We start from the raw sequence: 23,776 nt of genomic DNA, 5'->3' as shown, positions 1-23,776 counted from the left end.
TGAAGTTGTAACATAAACACCCCCCCCGAGTCTTTTCATATGAATATTTTTTCACATTTTTATCTTGCATAAGTATGCGATGTTACTGTTTGTAATGATTTCAAAAAAAAAAAAAACAGAAAACAACATTTAATAAGACAAAAAAACTTTCTTATAAACTAAATGACTTTCAGTTTACTATCAATTCCTATAATTCAAATGATTACAACGTCAATGCTTCTGTGTGTGTGGGTGTGTCGCTCACACAATACAACTCGAAAATTTTATGTTATTATAAAAGCAAAAGCTTTACGGCTTTACATAAATAAATTAGTTTGCAAATTATTGCCGTAGGAAGTTGTAAATTATTATTCTAAGTTGCGCATCTTTTTTCTTTTTTGCTATTATTTCACTTTCGTCTCACATTTTTTGGTTTACAAACAATTAAGCGCTCTTTTCGGAAGGGCTTTTCACTTTTAGGTGGTCCGTTGACTTCTCGTTCAAATATAAGTTAGTGAGCATTTATTTGCCTATATTGTCTTTTTTATAAATTTTATTTCAAAGAATTTTAGAAATCATATTGCATGGTTTGGTTAACAAGTCATAGGCGACCGAACTACTCAATTAGTTGGCTTTCACAATTCTGTTATTAATTTTTTATATTTTTAAATGCTTAACAATAGAATTTTAATCGATTATTGCATTTTCAATTAGCTTTTGTTATTTATTATTTCACATCCAATATGCTTATATTGCTTATTTTGTTTGTTTGTTGTGGCATTTATACCTACATTTGCTTTTAAGTGTATTTTTATTTGTATTTTCTTTCCAATATTTTTAGTGTGTACTTGTTTATCATTCTACATTCATGGGTTATCGTCTATCAATATTTGAATATGCGTTGTAAGTATATTATTTTAATAATTATCAATATCAATATTTATATACGTGTATTTTGCTCACTTAAAATATGTATTGTATATGTATATTTAGGTATATGTACTTTTGCTTTTCTTTAATATTTATTTGTTTTTGTTTTTTTTGTTTTTCACTTTGTAATATTGTGTATATAATTCTACTCAGATTCTTTGCCTATATGCTTATACGTATGAATACGATATAACTTAGTTTCTTCGAATTTATTGTTTTTCTCATACTATAATTTATTACTTAGTTCAATATAAGATTTTTGAGAAGAACTAATCTTTTAGTTATTTTATTCAATATTTGTTTGTTTATTGTTTTTATTAAATACATACTAGTTTTTGATGTTCTAAGTTATTTTTGTTTTTGTTACAGTTTCGAATCCTGTTTTAAGTTCAATATCGTTTTGTGTTGCTTGTGTTTAAGAGTGACTCTTCTACTATATAATTCATGTCTTATACTAATAAAAGTTATACTAATATATATATATATATTTTTTTTTTTTGAATTTTTTGTAATCTGTAATTTGTTGTTTTTTAAATGTTCAGCTTTTGGGTTTGCCGGTTCACAGGCCCAGCCGGTGTTTTTAATTCGTCGTATCTTATTTTAAATTCTTTAAATATAATTTGTCTAATGTATATATATATATATATATATATATATATAGATATATATTTTATATAAGTATATAATAGTAATAATATATACTTTTGTCATTATCAATATATAGAGTTGTGTATAATATTTATTATAGTAATAATTGAAATCAATAAATAATATATATTTTTTTCTTATTTAGTTATAATTTAGGTTTTTGTTGTTGCTTCGCATTATAACAAGTTTCGTTTTCTTTGTTTGTTCTAATAATTCATATATTCACCATTCCTTCATATTTCCACTACAAACTACGAACATGCCAACTTGTCTTTCTCCGCTTTCTATAACTAACTACGATTCGTTATGGTACGGCAAAACCGTTTTGGTATTTGTATACTTTCGAAATTCGAAAATACTAACATATACGTACATTGTTTTCGAAAACAATAAACAATTACTGGCGCTATACGTAGCAGTTAAATATCTTTCCATATACATACATACGATTTGTAGCATTACGTAAGACTACTTAGTTTCACTGGGTTTAAAATTTAGTATTTCTTTCCATCTTCTTCTATTACGTTCGCGTACTTGCTCATTTAACTTCTCCATAATTTTCAATTATCAATACTTTTCTATATCTAAACTGTACGTTTTCATGTTAATGTACACAAATAAAATAAGAGTTTGTGTCGTACTTTAAAGGTTTGTATGTTTTGTAATGTATGTATTTGTGTGTATGTGCGCGTATTTTAAATCATTCTCTTAATAAACGGCGGCCCTGATTTCAGTCCATGTTTTTTTACGTTGAATTATTTAATGACTAAAGCAGCCTTTACTATGGTTAGAAAACATCCTTGCTTGGACCTGATCCCATCGACTATTTCTGACTCTCGACTATTATCGCCTCTTTGCCGCTGCTAGTGCACTTTTTAGTGTCCTACCATCTATGCATTGATCGGTGTAACGGTTCGACATTTTGCACCACCGTCTTCATTTTTTTGTGTTTAAAAAGCGAACAATTTCTTCTTGCCGCAAATAAATTATTGTTTTATGTCGCTTTTTTTGTTTTTGCTATTTTGTTCTTCTCATAATTTCTCGGTTTTCGAACTCGTAGATATTGTTGTAGTTGTAGTTGTAGTAGTAGTAAAGGAAGCTATTGTTATAAAGTTGTGTCTTTGTTGTTGTGTCTCTTACAATTTGTGAATTTGTTTGGCTGTCACCAAGAAACATTAAATATTCATCTTTACAAATATTTATACGCATAAAATGTAGTAGCATCAATGTTGCTGTTGTTCTTGTTGTTTATTGTAGTCGTGTGATCATAGTTGTGGGTATGGATGCTGTCGTTAGTACCCTCAAAATTAACATGGATAAATACCTAAAAAGTAGATAGCAAGTTGGAAGTTGGTCACTCTTATATACATATACATATAAATATATACATTTACAAATTTACAGACAGATGTAACAGTGAATTAAATTAAGCTACCATTGTACAAAATATGTTATACATAAGCCTACGTATGTACGTATATTATTATGTATGTATGTATATATCAAAGCGACATTGTACACAAATATTATAATTCATATGCACAACAACAATAAAAACCAAAAATAATCATAAATAATTTTTATGCGAAAATAATTGCTAACAAAATTTGACTGTTAAGCGACTGCAAACAACATTTTCTTAAAAGCAACCAAATATACTTTTGTATTTAAACCAACTTATACTCGTATAAATTACAAATGTAGAGATGTGGCAAGTGGTGTTGGTTCGTATAGTTGTGCACATACATTTATTGTATCTAAGGGAGCATATAAAGCAAACTTTTCCTTCTAATTACCTTGATAATTCTGTGGCCAAATGGTGGGTACATTCTGTTGATTCGAGTTCGGATCATTTATTTATATGCAGAGCATCACGAAAATGGATTAGGAGGAATTAAGTAAAGAATATTAGTTCGTTAAATTCAAGTAATGTACGATTGATGTTTAACTTACCGCCGCACTGACCATTGGCACACTATAGTACTGATAAAATGGTTGATATTGCATTGAAGGTGGGTAAATTGTTGGCACGCCGGCTGCTGTAAAATCAGTAACTGTTTGTTAAGAGGTTATGCTAATTATAACTGATCTGATCTTTATAGTTTAAAGTGGTTCAATATCATAAATTGCGAGTTACCTGGCGGATAAACCGTGGCGGCGAATTGATCAATGGGCATATTGCTAATTGGGGCCGGTGGTGTTGTTGTATAATAGACAGCACCATTCGTTGCAACGATCGACTGAAATATTAAAACAAAAATTATATGTTTTACTATTCGAATGGAAAAGAGTTATAAAAACGACCATTAACGAAGTTTCTAATTAATTTGCAAAAATTAAAAGTATTTTGATACAGTTTATTACATTGGAAAACGTTGCTTGAATATATTTTGAAAATAAATAAAATAAAAATTCCATTATTAAGAAAAGTTTATTGGAAAGCGTTGCCGTGACTTACGTTAAAACCAAAATAATACTAAAATTGCTTTGACTTTAGCGTTTCGAAAGTAAATTGCTTACAATCGTAGACACAATCTAGGTTATATTTTACTATTCGAATGTCGTGAAGTGGTTGCCTACATTTAGGCGAAACATAATAAATTTATAAAATATAAGTTTTGATCCAAATTTAGTTTTTTTACAAAATAAAGTAAGTTATAAATAAAGTCTATGTATTAATTAATACTAGTATATATGTATGTGAAAATATTCGGCATACTCACTTGTTTCTTGATAGCTGGAGCTATATTCAGTTTTCGATCCCTTAGCACGACACATTCACCCTGTAGATATGAAAACGTGGTGAAAGCAAAAAACGAAACAAGAAGGAGAGAAAAAACGAAAAAATAAAATTCAATTGCATTTCTAAACGTGAAAACATTTCAAGGCAGCTCAATACAAAACGTTTTAGAAAAAATGCTTTAGCTTCTTTAACAAACAAACTCTTGAAACAATTTAATTTTTTCAATTTTTATGTCTTTCATAACGGATAAATTAAAAAAAAAATATTACTAAAATATTAATAGGAAAAGCTCTTAAAAATATAACAACTAATACAGTATTTGAAAAATATACGAACATACGAATATTTGTTTAAAAACACAGCAGATTTTTGAACGTCGATTATGTGAAGTAACGAAACCAAATTTTCATATCGTTTACATTTTTTTTTAATTAATACTCATTTAGCACCAATATATTCAATTTTATTGTTTTCCATTAAATCAATAAAATTATGTAACGCACAAGCACAATTGGCTGCAAAATGAAATCAAACGTAACAATATTTAACTCAAATAAATAAATCTGAAACGCACTTAAAAACTCGGCAAATGTACAACGAGAATTAATTAAAAAATCGACAACAGTAATTTAATGGTTAATGAAATTAAATACAATTATATACGTTAAAACATATATAAATGTATGTAAAATGAACGAAATTATAAACGAAAACAATTTTTTAATAGAAAAAAACCATTGAAGTTGTAACAAATTAGCAGTAGAAACAATAAACTCTTTAAAGACACACTACTAGGCGGTAAAAACGCTGAAGGAGACACTGCAGAAGTAAAAGACAGTTCCTGCTAATTTACACTATACACGGACGCACACACACACGCTGTATGTGACTCAACCAAAAACGGCAACTTTTACTCAAGTAAATCATGAAAAATAAATCAAAACACGCTTGCGATAGACCACAGCAACAGTTAGCCTTTAAATTGCATATTTATGGAGTTGAGAAAAATATATGTATATTCAATTTTGATTATATTTATTTTGAAGAAAGTAAAAATGTTGTTGATTTTCAAAAAGAGCATAAACTGATTGCTAGCGCCTAGTGCCTACAAAATTTCAATTTCGTGTTATAAAATGAAAACTTTGCTTAACTTTTCAATTTTTTTGTTATAGAATTGTGTGCTTATACACATGTACAGGACACTTTGAATGACTTTTTAATGCAAATACTTCACTGAAGTAGCTTTGTAGTTTATATGCAATTAATTTTTGCTAATGCTCATAATTAAGATAAGTTATGAAGCTTCCAGACTTGCGTTTCAATAAAATATTTATTTTTTGAATGTGTGAAATATATTCCCAAAAAAATAAATAATTTAAAATGATCGATAGTAGCTAATTTTTTACAGTTATATTCGAAATTTTTCAAATTTCCAAAGAAATTTTCACTTTCATAAGTGCCTTTCGTTTTTTTGATCAACCTTTACTCGTGCATATATACATAGTACATGCGCATAGTCTTAGTAAATTTATTGAAATGTAATTTTGCGAAGTAATTGTTTATCTTCTAAAAATCAATTTATCTAAAAGAAAAATGGTCCTTTTGTCAACATATTTGTATATCTCCTCTAAAAAAATGAAGACGATATGTTTTGGAGTTTTTTTACTGCCTGTTGAAAGCTCTGAGATTTTATCCAACGAAATTATGTAAATTCTAAAATCATTGTGAAGTTTTTACTCATAACTAATTGAAATATTTTTATTTGTTTAATAAAGATATTTAATTTAATATTTATCTAAATATATTTATTTATTAATAAAAGCAGGAGGAGGCAGAAGACACTTTAAAAGTACGGCTAAACTCATAATGACCATAAAATTTTTATTCTCATTGCTTGTTTATAGCTTGTTGTCAATTTTTAGGTCTGACAATTATAAAAACAAAAAAAAATTGCATATTAATTACATCGCGTCAAAGCAAAAAAACAAATTATTTGCAAAACTTCTGTTTATGGTTCACTCCCCTACACTTTTCGTCGCGTACATGTACATATGTACAATAATAAGCCCATTTAAAATTACAAAACTAAATTGTAATTATTTAAATTAAATACAAATTTGTACAAAATCAACTTTCAGTTCGAAATATAATACACACAATGCATAATTTGTCGGATTACTAAATCAAATAGAATGAAATAATAATAATACTGAAATATATTAACAACTGTACAATAAATTGTTAGCTGGAACTGCTTTTTTGCTAAAGTAATACAATCGTAAGAACGACAAGTGAACAAAACGAAGCACTATCTAATTGTTTGGCCATCATAAACAAAGAATGTATGTAGTATTTTGCAAATCCGACTATAAAATTGCCTCTAAGGATTGCTAAAATTTACTTAGTACGAAAATCGCTTTATATATGTATATATGTATTAATTTGAATTTATATCCAGGCAAATGCAGAACTGGATTGCTATATGTGCATGAAATTTTTTTATAATGTGAAAATGTTGAACAAAGTTTTATTTGCAAACTAAATTTATAAATTGTGAGTTAAAAGGTTGTATGTTTAAAAATTGGTTTATTTATTATTTAACGTTTTTTAAATGGAACAAACTGCTGCAGCGTTGGTGATTATTTATTCAAAATAGCTTAAACTTGAGTACAGTAATTATTGAATAAGAAAAACTGTCAATTCCAAAAACAAACTCAACAAACAAAATTATCAAGATATATTTGGTTCTTCCCTGGGCATTGAACACAGTTCATAGAAGAGCAGTAGCAGTAGTAGTTTAATGTTTAAATAGCAGTGTTGTGGTAGTAGTGGCGCTAGTAGGCAGAATGGTGTTGCAAATATCGTTACATATTACATGTATATGTATGTATATTTAGTCGTTACGTATTTACTGATAAAAATCGTTCATAAATCACGTCGTAATATATTACGTAAGACACCTACGAGAGGCAACGTTACGATCGCCAAGGAGCCGCAGCAGCATCAGCACCCTATTTATATTTTTATTTTCTTTATTTGCGTTTACGAATTTCTCTCGTTTCAGAGCAACTTTTGTGTCTATCAAATGCCTCACAGTCAACGATTTAGCAGCTCAACGCTTACAGATTGCAACACGCAAGCGCACTTGTTCGAAGTAAGGCTTTATTTTTTAACTTTTCGTTCCATTTTGTTTAGCTTGCACAAATTTTGTGCACAAACAGTCAAATGGATTTGCACAATTGGGCAAGTTAGATCACCACAATCAAACGCAAAGATGAACCGCCTTATTATCATTTCATCATGAATATGCCTATATAAGATGAAAGTATATAACCATAAAAAAATAAATACGCAATTAATATAGGTAAATCATTTCAAAACTTTTGGACAATTTTGCTATCGAGAAACGAACAACAGAATAAACCCTATTTAAACCTAAATTATAATTATATTGACAATTAGTAAGTATCCTCAATACTTTAATACAGCACAAAGTAGTTTAAATTGGTTGTTAATTTTAATTTTAAAATTTACTTTGTCTTGCAAGTGTTGCTCTTTATCTGTATGACAAAAAAACAAAACTAAGATGTTAAAGCAGTAAATGTGCCATAAATACGAAATAAGTTCTATATTTTGTATATATAATATTATTAATATTAAATGCAGATTGCAAGCCAAAACTACTTACATCAGTCTGCAGCCTTTGAGCCTCTTGTTCTGTTTCGAAAGTGACGAAACCGTAACCCTTGCTGACTCCAGCACGATCCACGATGATCTTGGTAGACTTCACATTGCCATAAGCGGAAAAGACGCGGCACAAATCCGACTCCGTTGTGTCGCCACTATTTTAAAAAGAGTTTTTAATTGTTAGTATTTTTTATTTTTTGTTAATGCATATTGTTTGTTGTGGGCGATGGTCCAAATTAAGTGCATAATAAAGTGAAATATGTGAGAAAGCCATAATAAAATAAATTTTATGAGCAAAAATGCATATAAATAAAGATAAATATATATGTACATATGTATGTATACAAAGATACTATCCACATATACATATATGTATGTTGGTGTTGTTGTCACACTCACCTTATGCCGCCAACGAAAATTCTGTTTGGTATAAGCGTGCCATACTTTGGGGCGGATAGTGGGGCCTCAAGTGCCGCCGTCGGCGCTGCTCCGGCCGGTGCTGCCATCTTGTGCATTGGCTGTGGTTGTATTTTAAAATTTGCAAAGGGAAGAATTTTGGCGGTTTTTAATCACTACCTTTGGGCTCAGAATATCCTTTGGATTTATGCGTATGACTTGCGTTTCTTTTTGTTTTTTTTTGTTTTTTGTTTTCTTATGGTTTTTTGTTTTAGTATACACTAATATCTAGAGTGCGACAACCTGTATAATCACTCGCAGTTTATTCGCTATAAATTGCTTTTTTGAATGAATCAGTTCGCGCTATTTATTTGACTATGCGACTATATTCTCTTCTAAGTACGTGGGCCAAGGCTTGTGGCTGCTTTGAGCTTGTTCGGCGTTGGAGTGTGCGGTTGACGCTTTGCTTAAAATATTTTGTGTATTTGTCCTGGGTTAATGAAAAGCCGGCTTTATTTCTCGATTAACACCAAATCGGATCTATGATCTCTTTTATTACAAATTCTGAAATACACAAATAAAAAATTAGCAATTATATGTTGTATGACAGAAAAAAATTTATTTTCCACAAGTCAATATGCTCGTTTATTATTTTCTGTTAGTGTCAGAAAATTTACGTTTCAACAAGGGTTTCAAAAATGTAGTCTACATCTATTATAGAGGAGTATATAAAAAGTATGTGTTTTATTATTTATTAGCAGCAGAGAGCGTGCATAAGGGTACGGAGCATAAAGAATATATGCAGTAGCGTGGTAGCTTCTAGATATGTCCAAAGCCCAATAAGCCTGAGGAAGATTGCAGTCAAATTAAACGGGCATGTCGCCAAATTTATGAGATTACAGGGTTATATGATATAAATCCTCTCCAATATAAAGGGACAATAATGAATACTTTTTGATTTTGAAGGTAAAAATCTGCTACAGGCCGACCTGAATTAATGGTAGTGAAGATAAATAAATTAAGAAGAGCATGGTTTTGTATAATATAAAAATTTTTCGGCTGCAAATTAATTTTTTTCTGGTAAATAATAGTGTGGCATTCGAACCAAAAACTCTTTAATAAGCCCCAAATAATTTAAAAATTAACCATCTAAAATATATATACATATATGTATATATTACTGCAAATCATTTGAAAGATGTGAAGAGCGCTCGCTATACTCTGTCGCATGTGACTGGTCGAGCACATAATTATTTACAACAAATACAATGCATAAAAGAGGTAAATATATTTTTATATATTGTACATATACTATGTATATTATTACACAAAATATCTAAGACTACGTTCTATTATACAAAAAACCTCTGCACATATTCAGAATATTCTTAAATACAAAAGATCTAAAAACGTAGCCGATTTGATTTCTGTTATAAGTAGATACATATATATGGATGTTTGCATGAAAATGTGGATTTTTCTGCTGCTTCATGTTATTTTTTGTATGGTTGTTTTTGAAAACCATTTTTAGCCTATAAATAAACGGAAAAAATGTATGCACGAACTGTATTCTCACACGCCAACAGGGGACATAGTGACAGAAAACACTAATGATTTGCCGGTCTAGGTGCTACATTCCCATCTACAAATATACAAAAATGTACGTACTATACACGAAAAAATATATAAATTAAAAAAATAAATAAAAATAAAAAAAAACAAAAACAAAAAACCGAAGATCAACCGAATTCTAATTGAGAGGTACTCACATCAACTTTTAAGTTTTTTACGTGAAATAAATAAATCATACATATATTTATCAATAAAATGTTTTACCATGTAATACTAATCTCATGCAGAATCATTCTCCGTTCCCACAACAATCGGGTCTAAGCAACCGGAACGGACTCGGATTTTTACCCAGCCAGGGACTGTCAACTGAGCATTAATCCTCGAAATTTCATCAGGAATATTGTCGGCCATATTATCATGTGTAATGGTTACATCGAAGAAAATAATAATTTTCCAGGCCTATATTGAAAATAATTGCTAAAACTAATTTAGACCTCAAATTATTCGAAATACTAATCACGTGGAAATTATTTGTTCTAGCAGAGCACTCATCCACTACTGACAAACGTGCCCTTAATTTGAAAAACAGCTTTTATTTTATAGACATTGTCATGAAATTTTTCGACGCATTAAATAGGAGGGATTAGCAGAAACTGTGACAACTTCCACACAGAAGTTTTAGCAATTTTAGTTTGCTGAACGTCAAGAGGAGTAACAATAATGACATTTATTAAAAAATAATTCGTTTAACAACTATGTATGATACATATGTATATACTTATATTTGGTTTGTTTAAATGCAGCGTGACCATTGTTTAGTCAACGTTATTCACAGATCTGCAAATGTGATCACTTCCACGAATGACGACGTATGTAAGTATGTAAGTTGTTTTCAAAATTACTTAGCGAAACTACAATATAATACCTAAGGACAATCGTGCTAATCAAAATCGTCGGACGAAATTATTCTTGTACACCGATTCTCACTCCTCACTTCGCCATTATTTGTTAGGAAAATTCGGTGCACGAGTATATATTCCAATAGGCTATTTTTGGCTTGCTGCGACATATGGTCGGAAGAAAATACGTCGCAAGACATCGCTTGTACACAACTACATATGTTTGTGTGTTTATGAATAAACATACATACATACATATGTACATATTTAAGAGTTTTATATACGACTGCGAGTGATTTTTAGTATGTGTTGCTTGAAACATGCCCAATACACTTACAAATCGTATGAGACTGTCTGCATTCTAAAAATTCACCTTTGGCGATTCTACAAAAACTGAAAACCAAAACATTCTGGTATTGCACAATAACAAAACATAGATGTCTCTTTCTTCTATTCTATTCAACACACAAAAATACATATGTATATATGTACATAAGCTTTTATACATAGGCATATAGACAAAAGCATTGAATTCTGGGCTTCGGTGAATATTTTTTAACGAGCTCCTTTCATGCGTGTCGCCGATTGGGCTTGTAATTTTCTATATGAAAGTGAAAATCGTGAAACTTCAGCGGCCATAATGATCATAAACAAATGTACGAATAAATTTATGTACGCAACTTATGCATCGGTATGTCTATATACATAAGTATGTATGTATGCAGCTCTAGCTATAGTAGCTATAGTATATTCAGTGATCAGAAAATATATTTGTACATACATATGTACATATATCTAGAATGAAAATCACATCGTGGTAGATATGTGCACTTTTGAAACTAAATAGCCGTAACTCCAATCGAAATGAAAACAAACCGTAAAGTACTTGTATATAGAATCATTGAACCGTGGAAAAATGTTCTGAACAATAATTGCACTCCATTCTTTAGAAATAGCCGCATCGAGCCAAATAAGGTTAGTTAGTTCATATGTATATTACTGCCGTTAAGTGATCTATGCACAACATACATACATACATAGTACACATATGTATACACACAAGTATTTTATGTAGTCAATCTAAAATAGTTTATCCAAATAGAAGTTTTTGAATTAAGCAAATATTTTTTTACACTCTTGCAACATGTTACTACAGGGTATTATATTTTTGTTCAACTAACGGTCGTGCGTATCACCTAAAACTAACCGAGATATATATAAGGGATGACGGGTGAGTTGAAATCCGGGTGACTGTTTGTTTGTCTGTCCGTCCGTTAGTCAGTGCATATAGTAACTTAAGTAAAAGCTGAGACAAAAAAAATACGACTGCGTTAATGGGCGTAATCGGACCACTGCCACGCCCACATATAGCGGTACTGCTAAAATTACTAAAAGCGATAAATCAATGACTAAATACGACAGAGACGGAGTGGCACCGCACACTTTTTGTTGAAATCACATATATCGACTAAATGCAAAAAGGTACCACCACGCCTATTTACAATATATCTATATATTTTTCTTATAGCAGTAAAATTGGATGAAAAAACAAGCCTCATGTACTTCCCTGGCTTTAAATTCGGTTATACTCGAACTTAATTTTTTTTACTTTGAAATATTTCAATACTGCGGTAAAAAAGATAGAGATAGAAAAGATGACAACCGTTAGTTCTAGTTCCGCACTACAAATTTTGTAACTATCTCAAAACAGTTGCAAAACGAATCAAATGTGGGACAGTTTATCCTCACATCTGCGCTAACATAGCTGCGATTCCTTAAATGAGTTCACAATTTACAGCAATTTACAGACACGTGTTGAAGTGTAGGTGAGACAATGGCCACTTCGTAGGTCGTCGGAATATTAAAATAGATTGAGAACCAGCGAATTAGTCCTAAACTAACTCAGTTTACCACGAACATTTTCAAATGGCATGATATAGAATCAATGTAAGAATGTGCACCGGAAGATGTGAAACTTGGCGGATATAAAATTTGATTTACACGTGAATTAACCACAATTAGTCAGAAAGAAAAATAAACTAAGGTTGAAAAAAATTATTTTTCATTAACCACTAAAATAATTCCTCCTATTGTGATTCATGCCATTTCGTTAAAATCCATATCTATTATTGAATAATACCTAATATTTTTGATTTTTGTGGTGTGTGAAGGTCAATTTGGACTTGATTCCAAGTCATGACTAGATATGAACACGTGCAATCGTGATTAAATTTTGAATGTGAAGTAAAAATGCAAATCTAGGTCAGTTTGAATAAATTCGATGACAATACTTTTTAGAGTGAAGAGAAAATGGTGAATCCGCTCATTGAAGTAAGTTGAAGTTCGTTTTTTAAAAGGTCAAAATAATAAATGGGTTTTTAATTTTCTTAGATTTTCAGCAAATGGTTCCTTCTTTCGCTTTCTCTTTAAAGTGCAATTAAATCTTAAAACTTTTATGGACAGGTAGAAATAAGCATTGTAGAGCGGAGTAAGAGAAAATCGTTTCAAACCTCTACGAAGAAGGTCAAGTTCTTTGAAATATCGCTAAAAATTTAGGGTGTTCATTGCATTTCGTGCAGCATGCCATAAAGATTAAAAAGAACGTCGAAACTCGTGGTCGACCAAAAAATATTTCAATAACAGCAGACAACCGTATCGTCTTGTCTCGCTAAAAAGGACGCATTCATATCTTCAAGAGTGATTTCAGGCGATATTGGTCAGATAATATCTTCCCGACAACTACAACGAGCAAATTTACCTGGCAGGATAGCGAAAAAAAATTAATTTCACGGTATACAAAAAAGACCGTTTAACATGATATGGCAAAATAATGGTCTGGTATGGTGTATGACTAATGACACTATGAATATATTCCAATAGAAATTGCAGAACACGATGCTGCCATATGCTAAGGAATGTATGCCACTAATATGGACATTGCAGCAGGATAACGATCCTAAACATACTTCGAAATTGGTAAGATCTTGGTTTCAGGACAAAGGTGTAAGTTCTCTTAATTTGCCAAGTCAGTCCCCCGGATTGGAAAGCAATCACTCCAAAGTATTTTTGTTTTAAAGCCTGGTGGGAGACTTCAATTGATACGTGCCGCAAACTTATCTGCAGCATGCCAAAACGAATTTCAAATGTAACTAAACTAGTGGCGGATATACAAGATACTGATGAAAAACTCATATAGGGCACAGAAAACTGAACTGAACGAATAAATTTTTCAGTCACAGATACCTGATGTACTTGTTATTTTGTTCAGCCATTTTTATAGGCTTTTATGTTCCTATTTCAAATTTTATTACTAATATCTTTATTTATTTTATTTAAGTGATAAAAGAGTGGAAATGTAACAAACTTTTTCTCCAAACATGAAGTTAATAACACGCAGAAAGCAACGTCGGAGGCCGTACAAAGTGTACCATATCTATAAATGATCAGCGTGGTGAGCCCATTTGATTTAGCCACGTCCCTCCATCTGTATATATGCAAACTAGTCACCCGGTTTTTGAGATGTCGAGCGGAAATTTTGCTGGGTGCTTCTTTCCCAACGAGAAGCTGCTTATTTGTCGGAACTGCCGATTTTGGACCACTTTAGCGTATAGTGCCCTACACGGATCAAAATCAAGTACTCGCATGTATTATAAAGTTTTATAATTTGGCAACATTATTATGATATAAATCAGTGGTACAAACTCCGAACAAATTACTCAGACTGGGCAACTATGGCATATAACGATCAAAAACAAATTATTTACTTTTTTATTTGTGAAGGGTATTATAGCCATGGTTAACGTGTTTTGTTGTTTTTATTGTAAATTGTCTTTCAAACGATTTTTTATTTAAAATGAATTTTATAGCAGTTGTTATTGCTAACTTCATTCAGCATTAACCTTAATATCGGTAACTTTTGCTTTTAGTTTACGGTTGAGCACGCTCTTGCAAAACGTATACACACATAAAAAGTAAAACGTTGCCTACAGTCAGGCGACCGCGAAGTGGAGTTGAGGTTTCAAATACAAACCGCGACAAAAAAGGCAATTTCAACATTGTTGGACCATTGCAGACAATGTCAAACCTCCGGGTATATTAATAATGAAGGAATCCAGTGTCCTATTAGCGGTTTGCTTGAATTTTATAGCCCGCTATGTGCAAGCATACACCCTTTATTCGATTAGGTAATGCACACACACAATCGCAGCAAGTATTCCTCCTATATACCGCACTTTTTTGGACAACTATTAAAAAAACAAAACAATTAATTTAAGTTTTCACTAACTGCTCTTAAAACTCCTTTTGCGAAGTGTAAGAGCAAGTTATGAAAGAAATAAGAGAGTTTGCATCTAAACTCTCTTCTGCATATATGACTAGTACCCCACTACTAGGACATAAAGAGCGCGAGTCGCTCACAGTCGTTTGGCCATGATAACAAGCTACAAGGACTCGTGAGTAAATCATACGGAAGTTTCTCTTCTATTTTGTTAATGGTAGCAGTTGTAAAATGAGCACATTAGTTTTGTTATCAGTACTTACTTAATTTTATGGAGTACTTTTATATAAAACTACTTGATTACAAAACTAAATTTTGTTCGGGAAATTGTAATCTATACGATTTGGCGTGAAAGTGTTTAAATATACTAAATATGTATATAAAATTAACATTTACATAAACACATATGTATCTATACATGAAGATATAGAAATTTGCAGCTTTTTTAACACAACCTATGATGTCAGGAGGCCCTGCCAGGTTCTATTCCCATTTTTTCACCTTCGGTACAAAATCATACTATACCGAGTGGTAATCCTCATCAACTTTTGTTATGGTAGTTTACACTCTGACCGATATTTACAGTATAGTCAAGCAAAGGGATGATAATCAAAATAAAAGGACGTTTTGAAGGATGCCCTTCTGGTTTTGTACCAAAGCACGTTGTAATCCATCTAATATACTTTCGGATATGGTCAACCGATATATAGAAATCATTCGGTAGGGAAAGATAGAAACCGATTTTATTAATTTTTATAACCACAACAAATTATATTACATAACACGTTTAATAATGTAAGAAGATATTCTACATATGTCCTGATATAAACAGAGCAAAGTCATTAGGAGTTTATATTCCTTTCCATATCCATTGATGAAAGTTGGTGGGTGTATGTCGGTGTATGTATACATAGAATACAAATTCCCTAAACACGATTTTGCTGTAAATTTCAATATAGCTGCATTCAAATCCGGAAAAGTTATATGTAATATAGGGTGTATTTTGACTCAAATCCGTAATGTATATTATTACGGTTACCATTTCGGAGAAATTTTCCTAACCGACTATCAAAAAAGGTTTGCGAGATCGCGAGTCTAAAGTTTTGGAAGCCCATATCTATGAAACTAACATATTTGTTGAATCTACTTCAAAATTTCAAATATTATTTTCAAATATAAGTAAATTCGATAAGTTTAAAATAAACTGAAATTCACAAGTGGATATAATGTCTTTATGGAATGCAGGAAATCTTAGATACATATGCGTATGTATTTATATTTGAGATTTTAGAGATTGACATTTTAGAAACAGGCGACAGAGGCGACAAGACCAGAATGTAACCACTAATAAGTAAATTTTTAAATTTTAATTCAATAATATCCAGATAATACTCTTCGTTGCGAACCTGTAAAACAATACTTAATTGTAATTACGAACAATTATTTAGGCTATCAAGAGTGCATTAGGAGTATTCGACAAACCAGAGCGTGTCAGATAAGACTTTGAATTTCAACTGAAATCGAGAATCCAGTACACGTGGAAATGATAATAAAAACTTTCTTTATTAGGTGCATGATTTACATATACTGACTATCGTTTACAATAATTTACAATACAACAAATGTTAAACCTGCAATGCAATAAAGCGTCACAAGTCGTTTAACAGATATAAGGAGCTCCGTTAAAGCCCCACATATCGAAAGTGAGACTGAATGCAGATAGATAATCACTTTTTAAGCTTGCAATTTTAATTTACTAAAATACAAGGATGCATTAAGATGATACCAATCTCCAATAGGCCATCGAACATCCATAGCATCTAAGTATATACATATGTACATATATGATTATTAGTACAAGTGTACGCAATTGTTGCTTCCTATATGTCACCACAACCACATTGCGAACACGCTACTCACTCAGCGGATGCTTTTTTGAATGCGATGAACATAAAAAATGAATTATCTCGAAAATGGCAATTTATTTATAACACTTTAGTACATACTTCACACGTACACCCCACGGACAGATCTTCAAACCTCACGATGTGCATTTAAATGCACAAAAAAAACACACACGCATACATGCTCAGAACTCAAGCGCATTTCACACATGTGACGATCGATGGGGTTCGAGCGATCGTTGGCCGAGCATTTTTTCATGCCTGTGTCTGTATGTAGATTTGTACTTTAGTACACGTATTTAATGCATTTCGTTTTGTTACCTTTTTGTACTTTATTATACGTGTAGTGCATCTATGCATATGCACATGTATATATGTATGTATCATATCTTGATATATATAATTATGTGCGTATGTATGTAGAAGCAAGGTTTTTCTTTAAAGTATAGCGAAAAAATTTAGAAATTTATGTGAAATGGAAATTAAATGCACTAATGCATGTTTACTCACATATAAATATATAATATGTATATACATATGTGTGAGTGTCTTAAATTGAATTTTTATAGTACCTTGTGAAATGTATCCGTAAGATAGACGTTGATCGCCTGGTGACCAGACCAAACACTTGGCTAAAAGCACAGAGTCACACACGCGAAACGGACGAAACCACTGAATCTCACTTTGTTTCGTTATAAAAGCGGAGCGCCTTGCTGCTTCAATTCAATTGCAATTTTAATTTTTAAGTTCGTGTTTATTATTATTGTAGTTGGTGCATGGAAGAGAAATACTTGATTATTTTAATGGTTTTGATTATTTCGAGTATTTGTCATTTAAAGAGTGCAATAATAACAATAACAACAGCGTAGTAGTGTCTCGGTATGTGGGCAAGAATAATATGGGGATGCACTTGCTCCAGGTGCTTGCGACGTCCATAAAAAGGTGCAGTTGCAATTGCAGATACATTTGCCCTAATATGAGCATATATTTATATATGTATATGTATGTATGTATGAGCCATATACTAAGTTCATCTATGGGAATTGCCAAGTATTGACAATCAAGTACGCCTTGGCGCAGACGCCCAACAGAATTTGTATCTACTTGTGTATGAGTATGCAAAAAGGAGGCAGGAAAAACGAGGTTTTCAATTTGCATAGCATGCGAAATTTCGTCAAATGAATTTCATAACTTGCTTCTTTAGGGGAAACTATTAAAACAACGCGTCAAAAGCAAACAAGGTATTTACTTTGAAAGTTGTATGGCACAATTGCGCTTTTGCAGGGCTGGTAACAGTTATTATGCCGTCCTGCCAAAAAAAAAGGAAAAAAGCTGAAGGATACATTCTCCTTTGGCACGCCATATAGGTATGTATGTACACACTTCATCCTGCCAAAACTCCTCCCTCGCATCCACATGTCTATATGTAGGCACGCTCTTGTCCTCTTGATATACACTACTAATCAGTATACACAAAATCCCATTAGCGCACTGTGCTGTCACATACACAATATACAAGGAACGGATTTTTTTTTGAAATTTGACACAATTCGCGCAAAACCTATGCGATTCTTACAACAATTCAATATATTTCTTTTTGATTGTGATTTGCTTGTTGTTATTGTTATTTTTAACGGTCACAATTTGACTGCTGAATTGCAAAACAAAAAATAATCGTATGTAATAAATGTGATTTTGTTTGCCACATTCTGTATTTCCGTACTTTTCTTATTTCACTTTTTATTTGGTATTTTGTATATTTTTTATATATTTTGTATATATTACTTTTGGCTACTAAAGCTAAGGCAAAATAATAACTAACAACAAACTGGCACAGAAGTGTTGCAATCGACAGTAGAACAACGACTCAATCGGGTGAGAGCATATACGCAGCCAGCAACCAAGCGAACTAACCTGCCGTGAGAGCTGACGGCGTTGAGGCAGTTAACAGACAGCGAAAATTTCTATTTCTAGCTTTCACATGTACACTTGTGTGCACGCTTGTTCGACTTAATGCTCCTGTGTCGAATAGCGGTGCAGAGCGTCAAGCAAGAAAGGCAATTCTCAAACAATATTGCTCACGGTAAAGAACAACATTTTTTGTGGTTTGCTCTCGCCGAAAATCCAACTCGTACCTACATGCGCACACACATGTGTACATTGGAGCAGGGCGCTACTCATTTTCACGACAATTTTCTGGCTACTACATAGTGGGAGAACAAACTCATAATACGGGTATCTCACAATCTCGGCAAGTCTCTGGTCGTATAGGCGGCTTTGTTAGTTATAATATATGGGTGTCGCAATGTCTGAAAGTACGTATATTTGTATGGTATTGATGTGTGTATGCGCGACTGTGTGTACGCTTTTCCGCAAGCCAAAAGCTGGGATAAACTACATATCAGTGTGGGAGGCGCAAACCGAAATGCCAAAGTTTTGTTTTTGCATGAAAATAATAATTGAAAACATTGGCAGTATCGTATGTATAAATGAATATTACCTTAAATGCCTACATATAAGCACACATACATATCTACATACATGCATGCTTACTTTATAAAAATATGCAAAAAATGATTTTCTACTGGCCTTGTGGGTATGACAATACGCCTACAAGCATTTGTACATACATTCATATGTACATCTATGTAAATATTTCCAAACCTCAATGTGTGTTGTACATATATATGTACGTATGTACATATGTATGAGCAACCCCTGACCCAGTGATAGCAGTATAAATTCACTTTTCATTGTGATACGGAGATGGCAATGCAAATGAGCTAGAATATGAATAATAAAACCTGAAGCTGGCATGCATGTAGTCCCAACTGGAGTACCCAACGGGTTGATGTGAACGAAAACAATAAAAGTCAAGTGTAGTACGCCGCATGCAGCCACTCTGCTCGAAGCGAATGCTCTTTTACTGGCTTTTCAAAACTCGGTTAGCGTATTTCAAAAGAACCTGCACATGTACGTTTATACTTTTGAGTAAATATACTAAAATACAGAGCTAGATATATTGTTGTATGTGGAAACATGTGTTTCACATTAGTTAGCTTCTAGAGTAGCACTACGTTTTGTTAACCTAATATCAAATTCGTTGCTGCTCACCAATCCAATCTCACCGGCAGGAAAACATTGAATAATCATGAGAGAGTTGTAAATGAGTGTGGCTGCTAAGCGCTGCATACACGTGTGTAGACACACTTCTATGTATATAAGTAGTGCATAGCCATGATGTGAGCTGAGAATTGACTTAATAAACTAAAAGTTTTATTATCTTTTTACTTAAAGCATGTGCAATAATAGCCTGTGCGTCGCATATAAGCTTATATCTATTAAAATGTGTGTATTTGCCATATTAAATATACATATGTATTTTTGGCCGATGTGTTAAACCTATTTTCTAAATATATGTATATATGTATGTAATTTAAGTTTGAGGTAATCAAATAATCCAACATTCCCACTTGAACTAAGGCCTGAAATACAATACATATATAAATACTTAGGCATGTACACTTATACATTTAAATATTTAAAGCCATTAAATAGAGTGAAAACAGCAAATCTGAAAAAACCCCAAATATATACATATGTATGTATGTGTGTATTATTACATAGTACATACAAATAAACAAGTGCATATGAATATGTTTGTATCATACATATATACTACTTTTCACGAAAATTTAGGACAAGTTCGGATATCCATGTAGAATATTTACTAGACAAGTTTAACTGGTAACCATGAGACGAAAAGGTTTATGTAGTTGGTTTCAAAGCTCCGTAAGATAGAGTACACGCAGTAATGCATACTGTTATAGTGGTGTTAAATATTTATTAATTCCAAGAAATATATATATGTATGGATAATGGACGACTTTTCCAACACAGTCGAAACTAATAAATAGATATTATGTTGAAAACTACATAAAACTGGTGTGAAGATTGCACTGAGACCAAGAGTTCTATTCCATACATATCATAAATTACAATATGCAAAAAGATTCTTTAACGGAGATCACTTTATCGTTTTTTGGACGACTTTGAATGATTTTTTTGCAAAAATAAATTTGAAAATATTCTAAAATAAATCAGGAAGTTTGAAAATAACTCTCCGGTGTTACCCCCAAAATTACAGAAATAACGTTCAAATTTCCAAAGGGATAGATGAAGTAGTTTTGAAATTATGAGGAGTACCAACTTTTAGTTCGTAAGACGGTATTGAAATATGCGTATCAGACCTATTCAAATTAAAGACTAGTTTCACTACAAAGTAAAAAACTTGATATTTTAAGAAACGCAGTCTCCTAAATATCACGTAACTCTCTGAATTTAATAATATTTATTAAATAATTATATAAAAACTTCGATCAGCATTTTGCGACTGCTAATTAACGAACATAGAACCCTTTAAGCAAAAGTTCTTATGTTCAAGTGTATATCGGATTTCTTTCTTTTTAATAGCTTTCGCAGCTAAAAGTAAAAATTTCCCTTTCGCTCACTTTCTCATACTACATAGTATACTTATACATAGCATGCATATATTTTGCACAGTTTCCGCCAATACATGCAAGCTTCTCCTAACATCTTCAAAGCTCTATGCCAAAATATAAACTTATATACATATGTATGTATGTATACAATTGGAGTCTCTACAGAAAAAAGTATCAGAATTACAACCAACATGAAAACACATGCATGTAACTAGTCCGTACTCCCGGGTATAAGTATTCTCTTTAACAGCGCTCTTTGGTCATCCCTGTCATTGCATCACCAATATCAAATCCTCCCACTTAAAATAGCAAATTATTACTGTTTCTCTTCGATCTCTTAGCACAGTAATCCAGTAAACTACCAACCTAATGACACGGAATAGAGATTGGACAGTTCGCGTGTCTGGTTGACAATTTACTCGGCGGTTCGTGTGCTGGTTATCAACTAACTTTATACAAACCTGTATCATGTGTATTTGAATTGCTCCATCAACAATTCAAAGGAACACTTCTGATACTTTCATACAATATGTTTGTATATGTGAGTGCGTAAATGTGCAATTTTGAATGACACTTTTCATTTATACAGGAAGAAAATCAGAATAAGTATCTATTATCATTAAATAAATTAATATTTCAAAATTTTACCATATTAAATATTTTTTAAGTAACTAGTTTTATAGTTAATATAAAAAAAGCTTCACGACCTATATCCAGACGTAAATGCTTCCAAATTATCTACGTACAAACGATTGTATAGAAGAAAGAACTCCATCAATTAAGATACCATAAGTTACATAAGATGCAAAATACTTAATATAAAAAGTACGATTGGCTGCATCAGATTAATCAGATATAACCAAGATATAACCAAAATTCAAATTTTGTTTCAATATAAGTAGTTTACATTTTATATCGTTCCTTTTCTTCTCCTGGAAACTTAAGAAAACTGATGTTAATTTGAAAACATAATTTATTATAGGCTAAATACCTACATATCTATATTACAGAATCGCTTGCTGGAATAACAAACGTTAACTGATACCATATATGTTCGATACTTTAATTCCTTTAGTAGCTTTATAATCAAAATGTATCACACATTATTTTTACTACTCAAGCAATAAATTAGGATGCCGGTACTTAGCTTGAAAACCGCCGGTGTAAGATGAACTGCATAAAAAAACGAAATCGCAAATTATTAATGCAACCGAAACCGAATCGAGCTTACCAGGAATCAATTTCTCTTCTACACAATAGTTATATTAACAATTTAAAAAAAAAAAAGAAATGCAATTCTTCTTCATGTCACATTAAATATGAATATTCAATTCTTTAGCATAGCTATTATCTTATACATATCCTGGAAACCAAATACAGAACTATAAACGCAACTTTTACACAATTTACCAAGAAAACAACAATAACTTCTACGTAGATGGTAGGCGAAACAAGGCAAAGAAGAACGTTAGCAAAAACAACAATCACGCCGACTTACGCCACCAGCTTGACATAGTGACCTAATTCGAGATTCGATTACTGGTTTTCTCGGACAACATTTTCTTCACAGCAACTTTAGTTATGCTTATAGTTATGAAAAATTTAACGCCCGTTTTGCAAATTTCTCAATTTTACGTTAATTTCATTAATAAGTTTGTAACACAACCAGAAAAACGTCAAGTAAATTAAATAATTTCCCTGCATGTGACCACTTACCACGGAATTCTGAATGTATAAGTATTTATAGTTTCTTCCTGTGTTTGTTGGAAAATGTATTACGCACAATGGTTGTCAAGCTTTTATTAGAAAATATCTTCAATAAATCCTAGGATGCTCAATTTTTTTCTTCTGAAAACACAATTATAATTGGAGCAGCAAGTTATGTTATGATCTCGTATTGTACACTTTTGCTTAATTCTTTACCTCTTCAGTATTTTCCCTTTGTTTCTGTACTTTTGACATTTACCCAAAATTGTGTTGCCACTTTTACACGGGTGTTATGCAATGATTTCGCCAATTGTACTATTTATTGTGAATTTCACTTAATTTCTTTTTTAATATTCGACGACCAGTTCATTACTATAATAACTATTCAATGTATTTTGCTACATCGTTTTGGTCTTGTTTTGCATATAATTTCTAATTTAATAAATATCTCAAAAAATTTAGTGACCTATCCAATATGTAGATCTCATGTTACCTTTACAACGATTTAGAGGAGTGTGCATCACCCTATTTAT

The 23,776-nt window shown here is 31.8% G+C and overlaps 1 protein-coding gene across 5 annotated transcripts; it reads right to left on the bottom strand.

Annotated features, from left to right (window-relative positions):
* Nucleotides 1-2,050: 2,050 nt before the first annotated feature.
* Nucleotides 2,051-23,438, bottom strand: LOC120777714 (protein boule). 5 transcript variants are annotated; one of them, XM_040109197.1, is made up of 9 exons: nt 18,758-18,892; nt 17,607-17,747; nt 8,387-8,947; nt 7,989-8,142; nt 4,281-4,340; nt 3,695-3,797; nt 3,511-3,593; nt 3,354-3,387; nt 2,051-2,881 (listed from the first exon to the last, which is right to left on the bottom strand). In XM_040109197.1, exons 3-9 carry the CDS (start codon nt 8,500-8,502, stop codon nt 2,865-2,867), a joined length of 567 nt encoding a protein of 188 aa, XP_039965131.1. In that variant the 5' UTR covers nt 8,503-8,947; nt 17,607-17,747; nt 18,758-18,892; the 3' UTR covers nt 2,051-2,864. The 5 variants fall into 5 exon arrangements, with proteins under 5 accessions (XP_039965131.1, XP_039965130.1, XP_039965127.1 ...); XM_040109196.1 differs by having other exon boundaries at nt 3,511-3,596; nt 18,758-18,889; XM_040109193.1 differs by having other exon boundaries at nt 3,511-3,611; nt 18,758-18,887.
* Between the last annotated feature and the right edge of the window lie 338 nt (nt 23,439-23,776).

This window comes from Bactrocera tryoni, chromosome 5, assembly GCF_016617805.1.
Source record: "Bactrocera tryoni isolate S06 chromosome 5, CSIRO_BtryS06_freeze2, whole genome shotgun sequence".
Lineage (NCBI taxonomy): Eukaryota > Metazoa > Arthropoda > Insecta > Diptera > Tephritidae > Bactrocera > Bactrocera tryoni.
Note: the sequence above shows the minus strand (reverse complement) of the source record. Positions and strands in the feature narration are given on the sequence as shown.